Here is an 11,333-nt window from a genome sequence, read left to right on the forward strand (position 1 = left end):
AAAAAAAAAAATAAATAAATAAATATAAATAAAAATAAAAAAAAAAAAAAAAAAAACAATGCCGAATTGCACCAGCATTCGAGCATTACTTTGACGAACTCTCAAGAATTATGTTTACATTATCTCAACAATCATACACGTCCTTCCATTTTTGTTTATAGCTTGAGAACTGAATATTCATGCTGGCTGTTAACATCCTTGAACAAGGCATTTTACCACATTTGTCCTTCTCCACCCAAGATTGTTAAATGAGTGCCTGACGATGTCGGGGTTAATCCAGTAATAATCCTCAGGGTACAGTACTGGTGAGGCTGTCCTTGTTAAAGCCCCACTGTCCTACTTGTAGCTACTTGCTCCCTCCATATAGAAAATTTCCCCAATCGGTGCCTGTTGGTCCCCCATGATCCTCTTCGTCTTATGTTAGTTGAGAGCTGAGTTAATGAGATAGTCACCTGTCAGTGACCTTGTTGTGTGGTCTAATCCCTTCTGGCCCAGTAGTATTGACGGTCTTTAAATAAGACCATTTGACACGACCATATGGACTTCTTTCCAAGAAATCAAATTCAGCAATTTCAATTATTCTTTTTAGAAATCAGGTTCGGATTGTACAATAGGTCATTATAATCTTTGAACGTTTCAAAGGGTGAATAACAACGCTTTGAAATTGACTTTGGTCGTTTATTGTCTCAATTTGATTGCGATCGTGATAATGTTGTTGATAATATTGTGGATGACGACAATGGTCATTATTATTATTGATAGAATTATCATCATCATAATTACATGTATTATTATCATTTGTTTTTGTTGATATACAGTTGAGGTTTTCGAGAATTTTTTTTTCGATGAAAATATATTGAATACAATTCGTGCCCTCAACCACCTCTTTCTTCTTCTTTCGTAATCGTTTCTTCTTCTAAGATACTTGAGACAGACATTGTAAGCAGAAGTAGGGAAAGGAAGAAAAGGAAAAGTATGGAAGAATTGTAAAAGCGAATAGAAGGGACAATAACCTTGGACAAAAATCGTTCGGTGTATGGAAAAGGGAGAAAATGAAAGAAAAGCAAAATTTGAGAAAATAGAATTACATTGAAAACAAGAGACAAACACTTCGCATATTCCCAGGAGTTATCCTGGACACTTAAAGAGACAAATACTTGACTATACCAGGGATCAAGAATGTCACAATAGATGATCGAGTGTTGTTGTGTAGTACTCTAGAATTAAGTGCTGCAAAAATAATCATAGTTTTCTTTTTGGTTAGTCGAAATAGTTTTTGCTTTACTTTTTTTATACATGGATATGTTTTTTGTTTTTTAAAATTTAATTCAAGTTATCACAATGGTCCTGCAAAGACCTGTATTAATGACAATTTAGCTCGTATACGACTTTTATGTAAGATTATAATGATATGATTCTGGTTAAACTTTTATTCTTATTTACTCCGTTACAATTTTATTCACAATACATGTTTTCAGGGAAATACTATTTTGTAAAATTTTTAAACATTTATTTGTTTCCCACTATATTCTGTTTGAAATCATCCATTTCATATACACATGTACATGTGTAAAAATGACTAACTGTGTGTGTGCGCACGCGTGTATTTTAATGCTGTACATGACGAACTTTGCTATCTTTGTAATTGATTAATTTGATTAAGAATATGACTGAACCGGAATATAACCAACGGTTAAAAGGTGAAAACTTAATATTAATTTTCAATCATAACAATAAATATTCATACAGTGAAATGAATAAAACATATATCATGTTCAATTTATCATCAACATAATTTACAAGACCCTTTAAAAAAGTTGAACTCGTTCATTATATTGATGAGTCTACTACTCTACTATCCACTTGTACGGGGAAGTGTACTTTGAATTTTAACAGCATGTTTCTCAGCTTGTATGACAAATAAACAAATGAAACCATTACTCGATTTTTTTAATGTTTTTATGTTTGCATTATTTTAATATATATATTGAATATTATATTCCCAGTATAATCATTGAAGCTACATACATCTGACAAAAGATAAAAACATCATTTTTAGAATGTCAATTGATTTGACGTATAAGGCTACGACAAAGTTCACCACTTTTTGTAAAATGCGTATATCAACTTTGTGACTTTTTGTCGCATATAATAACTGTATAAAATATGACAAGACTTTAAAACCAACATGGTCGAGCATATTGGATTATAATGCAATGGTATCATGAGAATAAGAAATCGAAATGACATCTTATCACCACAAATCTAACAAAGTATGGCAAATATATCCTGTCATCACAGTAAATATATGATTACTTTTTAAAATGCGAAAATTGAAGATACATACATGACTGTATGTATACATTCCATAACCCAAAGTATTACAGCGTACTACTTTCGAGTATCAAATCAAATGTATAACTCATATACAAAGTTCAATTATAAATGGGGAACAATATTAAATCATTAATATGTTTAGTCCTTTGGAAGTCATGTGGTATGATCGTACATTGTACATGATGGTTTAATTATTATAAAGTGCAATAATTATACTCATCTCATTATAACTTACTCATCCTCATGAATCTTATAATTGTCCATCCATGTTTAAAAAATGTTCATTACCAATCAAAAGAACATATAATCATACATTCAAAAGTATATTAAATGAGGTAGTAAATCTAGAAATCTAAAATCATCCATTGTGCTGATAATTTTATAAAATTTACGTACTTTCACATACCCAGACATATATTTATGTGGCTGCTTTTAAGGAGCCAAAATCATCTTGAAAATGTTCATAGTATTAACATGGACAAAGTGTTAGTGAAGAGCAAAGGCTTCTGGAATGAAAAAGGAATCGATAATTGTTATTAATGTATGAACGACATACATTACAAAATACATGTACGAGAAATCAGAGAAATATTTGACCATACCTCGTCACCTGAAACTCGTATTGTTCTCATTAGTGCCTGCAGTGCATTAATTATATTTGTTACTTCCTAATTGATCGAAGAAACACGTTACAATAGGTCACTACATTTAATTTCAAGATTATGGACCGTTCCCAACTCTTAAGAAATGCATTTAGTATCAGAAATCACGATGTGCATCACCAGTGTACTCTTCGGATTTATTTATGTAAATTTTATCACAATTTGAGAACAAAATTTGACCACCCTGATCTTGCAAGTCAACGCTATAACATTTCAGAGACATCACGATGTACACGTACCTTAGTCATCAGACAATGAAATTAGTTTCTATATCAAACATGATTCATGACGTAGTTAACAAGATAAATGATTACAGAATTATCAATATCAACATCGAACAATGAAGTATGCTTAAAAGATCTTTGCCATCATCCTTGCTTTTTCCTTTTCCTGCTGACATTTGAGCTCAGTTGTTCCAACAGGATAAAATCAACCTTGGAAGATTGTCAAAATGTTTGCTTGGTGACCATAATTGACATGTACCCCCCCCCCCCTTTCTTCCTCCATACAGGGTTCACAAGTCTTCATAACAAATGATAATCTACAGGATATATATTTTTAGAATATGAGGACATACTTATTCTATGTTGCCTTTTAGTATAAACGGAATCGGGAATTCCTTCTCTCGATATCCATTTCCCGTATAAGTTAACTAATGATCATAGTAAATCATTTACGTTGCCAAAATGTTAACCAAAGGGTTGTGTATTTGCACTTAAACTAACAACCAGCCCTTATGCATTTCCCCAGATCTGATGTGTTTCGGTTCGATACAAGACATAATTCAAAAATATATTGAACTGTAAACCAATAAGTCGAGAAGATTTGTTCAGAACAGTTACCCATACCTACTTTGGTAAAGAAGGAGGATTTATATTTTAAACTTAACGTTAGTTTAATCATGGATCTACTCCATGGTTTAATTAGTATAGAAAGCAATCGACTGACGGTTGGGCAGTATGAACACACTTCCAAGCATACAGAGAATCAAGTGAAACTCAGCAGAGTAAAGAGCAAAATCGTCATATCCCCTTTGCCCTTAGCACGTTACCTAACGTGACATACACATAGGAAATGAATATCTGCGCTAGATAACGAAGACTCAACTCAATCTGCAGTTCCGCTCTTCCCAAGATTTAAAAGCGCAGTTTCCCTCTTCTTGTCCCTTTATATGTATGGATAAATTCTTAAATACATTTAGTAGGTAAATTCTGAAATCCTGCTATCCTGAGCCCATTTCAGGAAGCTTCTCATATCTTTAAATCTTCCACTCAAAATACCGGGGAACTGCTCATAACCTTTTTGACGATTAGATTTGTCAAGTCCTTTGCCAGTTTGCCACATGCACGACAACGAAAATTCTACTAGGAACTTTTAGATAATTTGCCTGATACTACTGATAAACCTAGTAACGAGTGTTTTACACGAGTACTGAGTGTGTATGTGTGTGTAGATGATTTTCTTTTAAAACTACCAGTGCGTTGTCTGCCTATATTCGAGCCTCCTGTGGGTACATGTATATTGTATATGCTTATTATTTCTCTAGTTTCTCTTTTGCTTTCCTGAGAAGTGAAATAACAATTCATGTCGTCGAAGCCAAGGGCATTTCCTTTGCAGATCTCAGCAAGCGATTGTTCCCTGCAATGCAGTGGTATTGTGGAGCAGCGAGCTGTGCTGTGAGATCGGGCTATATTTTGTCAAGTTCTTTTCAGCTTGTCAAAACAACCGAGGTCAAAGGCTACACTGGATGACCTTTGACCGCCAGATCCGACTGCTCACAATGCCAATACAGACTGCAGTGTATAGCTGCGTGTTATTTAATACTTCACAACCATAAACCTAGCACGACCAACCAGCAGTTTCATTGTGTATGTCAATGGTTGGCGCTTTCATAATTTCACAGGGTTTCATAATATGAATGCTTTAGATTACCAGGTACATGTATGTGCAAAATCTTCTAAATGCATCATGGACATTACTACATTACGATTACAATTTGACTCTCCGTCTGCCTGGGTGAACAAATATGAGTACTTTGGATGATAAAAACTGAACTAGACTTCGATGTCTATGTAAATTCAGTCTTGCGGTATCCCTGAAGTGAAATAAAGAATATAAAGTTACAGGTTTCTCGCTACCCGCATAATTATCATGATTTTATGATAAATTGTCAAACAAATCAAGTAGCCAATGAAGACTTGATTCCCTCATGTACTACACAACAATGTTTTTATTATACACGTACATTGTAGTTCCGATTCTGACCAACGGAAAGTTTCATAGTATTTGTTTTAATTTCTGTTTTGGATTGCCAACTCCGTAATTTCCTGATTCCAAACTTCATGTAACCTCGCATTATTGTCTCTTCACACTTTGAAGCATGATTTTCAGACGTCAGAACAGTTAAAATGTTACCCCATGACCTCTAAAATTTTGTTTAAATACAGGACAACACTAGAATTCTATTTTCTAATCGTTTAGATTCCAAGATATGTTTTTCTGCTTTTAAAGCTTCTACATGTAACTGTGTGTGAACTCTAAAGCTATGTATTTTAAAAGTTAAAACTGTATTAAAATAATTATGGTCGGTGGGACGTCCTCCTTGAAGTTCAATTTGTATGTTTTACAAAGGCATTGTAATTTGTATAGGTACATCCATCATAATATATAACAAGTAAAAAATAATGTTTTGAAAAGCAGTATTTCATGAACTTTTTGAATCATTAAAAAGACTCATAGGCCTATATTTAATACGTTTGTTCGTTGTTCAGCTTTTTCTTTTCCCTGGATTGCTGAACATGACAGCAAGTACTACCTTTTGTGCCAAAGTCCTAGGTTGAGAACAGTCAAGCAGGGGAGCTGCATGATACGCTCCAGTCCAACAGTCGTGATCATTGTGCATCCATACAGATCAATACACTTCAACTCCTTGAGGTGTTCTGCTATCAGAGCCAGTCCCTTATCAGTCACTCGAACACACTGGCCAATGTTTAGAGTGGTCATGTTGTGAAGACTGCGTACTAACCTCCCTACACCTTCATCCGTGATATGGCAAGAACTAAGACTGACATTCTTCAAATTTGGCATTCCCTGAGAAATGTGTGAGAGCGCTGCATCACCTATTTTGTCACAGAAGCTGGCATCAAGCGTTGCGAAATGGCCTCCATATTCAGCAAGGTGCGCCAGCCCGATGTCGCTGATATTGTCACAACTTCGCAAATTAAGTTCTCTCAAACTTTGCATCCGTGACAGGCTGATCATACCAGTGTCTGTGATTCCACAGCAGAAACTAAGATTCAAACTTCGAAGCTTGTGGAGTCCTTTGGCGATACTCATGAGAGCAGTGTCACTCAATTTTTGGCAATCTTGCAGCACTAGAAGTTCAAGATCTCGTGTTCCTCTTGCTGCTTCGACACTCACTCCAGCTAGATATCCAATACCAACATCAGATATATGTCGACAACTCCTTAAATTCAGACCCTTGAGTTTGTGAAGTCCCCTTGCAATCACCAGAAGACCAGTATTTGTTATGTTACTGCATCCTGCAAGGTCAAGCACCTCCAATTGCTTCAAATACTGTTCTATCCTCCAAAGACTAGTGTCAGTGATCTGCTTGCATAGACTTAGGTTGAGTACTGTCAGTGTAGGGATCTCTTTGGAGAAGGCATGTGAGAGTCCCACATCAGTCAGGTTGTAGCAACCACTCAGATTTAGGCTTTGTATGTTTGGCATTCCCTGCATGACATGGCTCAAACTCCTTCGAAGACTGAGTATCTGGACACGTTTGATCCCCCTCGCCACAAGGCTGGGAAACAAAGAGGGGTTTGACCGGCGTAAATGTAACTTGGCTTCCACACCTCTCCATACCGAACGGTGATACGAAGCGTCCCTCCATGCACGGCACACTTGGGCAGCCCGACCCTTATCACGCACGTCCAAATAACCGAATATTAGCGCGAGCACTTCAGGAAACAAACATGAAATGTGAGTTTCCTCTTGGTACTTTTCGAATGGCATTTCGTCCACAGAGTGACTAACTCTGTTTCGACGACTTCTTCGTGTCCCAACGGCTTCACATTTGTGTTGCTTTCCATGCAAGAATCCTCTGCCTCCATGGGCGATGTCGATGCACAAGCCACATTCTCTCTGCACGCTATGCCGCATGGGTACATATGATACTATACACGTACGATGAATGAGCATGCAAGCGTGCATTGGGATCAATTCACAGCCCGCCGCGCTGCACATTACACAGAGCGATGAAGTGATGCATTAACGGGGCCGCTTGGGTCGCGACTTGTGTCAGCGAACACTGTGTGCAGTACAGTCCAGCTATATTTGTGTGTAGTTCGTGTGCGTGTGTTCGTGTGTGCTGTTCGAAACTACTGCGAACAGCGCTGTAGTGGCTTTAGGCATTCATCAATAAGTCACGTGACCGAGGCCAGCGCGGCGAGTTACGGCGCAGTAATTCTTTCCGACCAGCCAGGCGTTCATCAGGAGGAGGTTTCTTTTGGTTCGTGTGGTTGGCATCGCTCTACCCTCAAGCATTCAAACTCAGCAAGATACTACCAAATTGTATTCTTTACTTTTAAAAAACAGACGACCTGTGTGCACTGTGCCTGTGGTTACATTCTCTTGCACCCATATTTACTTCCACTTTAAGTTTAATTTGTGTGAGACCAACGTTGTTCCCCTGATTTAGAATGCAAGCGAAAAGCCTGTCTCACAGTTGGAGTTTTAATCCGGAATGTGTTTATCCGGAACATTGTGTGAATGTAATTCCACTACTCAATGATAATAGGTTAATGGGTCTTTTGTTCAGTTATTTGGCACGAAAGAGCCGTAGTTGAAGCAGCAAAGTCAAATTCTAAGGCAATCAATTAGGCTAATCCGGACACGGTAATGAACGAAATCCGAAAAAGAATGGGATAAGCTTTTAACGTCGGAGCTATTCACACAGGAAAGCAAGCAAAGGAGTGGCATCTTTCAAAATCTGTTCACCATTGTAGTCACCATGTCACAGCCATCGAAAAATTAGAGAAACGTAACTAGCTTAAGTGCCTGTTTCACAGATTTCCACAAATAAAACGTTCAATGGCTGAGAATTTCTATTGTATTTCTTGTTGATATGATAATGTTCATCCTAAGCTAGTTGTAAACTAATATAGTGCATCATTTAGTAAGTTGATTATTAGACATAGTAAGGTTTTATTAATTATAAGCCCAGGAATATAATCACGATGATATGAGGTTGGAGTTCCTTTGAAAATCTCAGACTACCTTGTAAATTAGATTAAGTTAATTAGGTCTAAAGTTTCTGACTGACTTTCGTTTGCCAAAAGATTTGGTAAAGCATAGTCAAAACTAATCTTTGGTATGGGAATCGTATGTCGAGAGAACATGTCTACAATAATTGTGAATTGTTTATCCAGCAGTAGATTGATTGTTTGAAGAAGTAAAAATATAAACTTGCTGGAAATCATCTTTAATAAAAACCACAACTCTCACTGCACGTAGAGACCTGCACATGGTGTTGGTAATGGGCCTACTTGGCTTTAATTCCTTATTTCTCTATGCTCATTACTTCCCTATACATTTTCTACCAAAATCGTTTGGCACATGACATTTATTTGTAATCTTGAACACTAACATTAAGTATAAGTTTTGTTGGATTCTGTCAGAATTTTTTTCTTCTATTATTACCAGAACTCAAGCTTCTCTGTAGGCACATGCATTTTCGCATGCATCCTCATGCAAACACGACATCCCTACGCACATACCCACGCACACAGTCTCCCTATGTTTATCTTTACCGAAGTCAAAACAAAGCAGTTTATTTATTTTTGCTATATCTGAAATGAATAATAACGATGGAATGACTTCATAATCGTAGGCATCATTCGTAATTATACCATATAGTCGTTGATGAGTAAGGTTGTCTTGTTGTTGTCAAGGGCGACGGGGTGCGTCTTCCAAGGTGCGTGTGTGGGGGGCACCAAACCGCACTTTCTGAAGAAGAAAAAAAAGGGCACCTCCATAGATAAACCTCAAAGTGAACATACACCAGTTTTAGACATTGGTATATACCCCTACATCGTCATGATTGCGATTACGCTAGCAGGGATGACATCGATATCATTTTGTTTCTCTTTGTACGTGTTACGAGATTCTGCTAACATACTTTGCAGTTGGTTGTGATGGTCTGATCATTAATTTTCGAGCGAGCGAAGTGAGCGTGCAAACATTTTAAAATTTGTGACAGGTCGCAGTGCGAAAAATTACATCTAATCAAGAGGGCAAAAAACAAACCCTGATGAGTTTTAAGCACAAACTAATGAAGAACAACTAAACATGCGAGCGAGCGTAGCGAAAGAGTTCTGCCCCTGTGGATGTATTATAAGCACCAACAATTTTAACCCCTAAAACACTTCTGCTTTCGAGAAAAATTGAATATAGAAATTAACCGGTGCTCCCGGTAAATTTTGATAAATTTCAAATAACGCCTACGGCCGTACAATGGTAGCTGCTACCATGAAAATTTAAGAATATAGCTGTGATATATATTTCCAAACGGGAATAGCTTATCGCGCGAATTTAGTCAAGAAACCTTGTTTAAGAGCTTAATTAATATCTTGACTTGACTTGACTTGACTTGAGGGAGCTATACAACATAAAGAATTTAATATTTACAATTTCATAACTTAAGATTCGATTTCAACCGCGACAACGATCACTGAATATTGTAGGATCGCATATGCTTCCAATAATTATGTTCATTTGAACCAAATTCATGACCCCATACCAAAACTTTGTATTACCTTTAACAGAAGGAAAAAGTGCACTTAACAAAAAGGAAAAGGGGCATCGTAGTCAAAGTAAAAAGGGGCAAAAATATCAGAGGTGAAGAGGGGAATTTCTTGCACCTTTAAAGAGGCACTCACCAGAGATGAAAAGGGGCAATCATGGGAAAGGAAAAGGGGCACGTAAAATAAAAGGGGTACTTATCAGAGGTGAACAGGGGCACTCATCAAAGAGGAAAAGGAGCACTTATCAGAAGGGGAAGGGGGCATTTATTACATAGGAAAAGGGTCACCTGTCAGATTTTGATAGTGGCAATTAATGAGGGTGAAAAAGGGGCATTTATGAGAAGGAAAAGGGGCACGTATCATCAAATAAAAAGGGGGTACTTATCAAAGGTGAACAAGGGCACTCATCAAAGAAGAAAGAGCACATATCAGAGGGGGAAGGAGGCAATTATTACAAAGGAAAAGGGGTATATGTCCTATGTAAAAGGGGCACTTTGGGGCTACCTGAAAAAGGGGGTGGGGCACTGTGCTGCCCCCGGGAGCGCGGCCTCTGGTTGTTGTCAAATTGTCATTGTTATTTTCTATGTATAATTATGTACTGTAATTTATATCATGGATTGGGTGGAAAGGAGCTCTAAGCTGATGTCATGCGTTTAACCGTGTATAAGTAGATAATCTCAAACTCAAATTCATCTTGTATGAATTTAAGAAAATCAACAATAATTAAAATATGTATACAGATCGAACAGTTTCTAGAAAAGCGAAAGTTTATCAACAGTCGGTTGTTCTGCTCTTACACAAATTGTTTCAAGTTTAAACTTAATTAAAAATAACAATCCTTTTTGAGTAATTATGTCAATTTAGACGGTGCTTTTTCAAGAGTTTGTCCATCTAACCCGAATGCAAATTATATAAAATGAAGAGAAGACGATTGTGCATAAATTGGATTGTATACATTCTGTAATAAGATCACATGATTTCCTAGTTTTGGAAACATAATTTCACAAAGATTCTTTTAATCTATCCGTCGTCGAATTCGCTGGAATATCGCTGAGAAATCATTGTACCTCAATGAAATTGGACCAGGGATGATTGAAACGACAAACGGGCAACCATTTTCCCGATAATGGAGACATGATTTTTTTTGTAGGGGCTGCGATCGGAAGCTTGGGCACATGTCCTCTTCGAAAAATATTAAGGGTAATCTTCGCTCCCTAAAAGAGGTTGAAAATTGGAGGGGAAATGTAAAAGTAAATTGGCTTGCCAAACTACATGCCTCGTTGTGGTTACTTTTTGCGTGGTGTGATTGTTTTGATTACTTTCATGATTGAAATGCAGATTTTGTTTTGAATTATATAATTTTATAACGATGCTCCGCCCATATGAATGTTAGGTCAATGACCTGAACTTGTGATATTACCTGAATCCACCCAATGGATTATGCAGAACCTCGCCATAGGAATAATTGAGGATAGTTCTCTTTGTGAATTTTCTATTTTGAAATGAACATATATTTTAATCAACTCGT

General features: G+C 37.0%; 1 protein-coding gene across 1 annotated transcript; it reads right to left on the reverse strand.

The window, feature by feature from the left end:
- Positions 1 to 1,945: 1,945 nt before the first annotated feature.
- Positions 1,946 to 7,544, reverse strand: LOC579578 (F-box/LRR-repeat protein 14). The gene has a single exon (XM_003730039.3). It carries the CDS (start codon positions 7,245 to 7,247, stop codon positions 5,811 to 5,813), a length of 1,437 nt encoding a protein of 478 aa, XP_003730087.1. The 5' UTR covers positions 7,248 to 7,544; the 3' UTR covers positions 1,946 to 5,810.
- Positions 7,545 to 11,333: the final 3,789 nt, after the last annotated feature.

Source organism: Strongylocentrotus purpuratus, unplaced genomic scaffold (genome assembly GCF_000002235.5).
Source record: "Strongylocentrotus purpuratus isolate Spur 01 unplaced genomic scaffold, Spur_5.0 spur5_scaffold_6, whole genome shotgun sequence".
Lineage (NCBI taxonomy): Eukaryota > Metazoa > Echinodermata > Echinoidea > Camarodonta > Strongylocentrotidae > Strongylocentrotus > Strongylocentrotus purpuratus.

Excerpts from the sequence above, each read along its gene's own strand:
- LOC579578 (XM_003730039.3), bottom strand. The coding sequence starts at position 7,247 with ATGTGCAGCGCGGCGGGCTGTGAATTGATCCCAATGCACGCTTGCATG.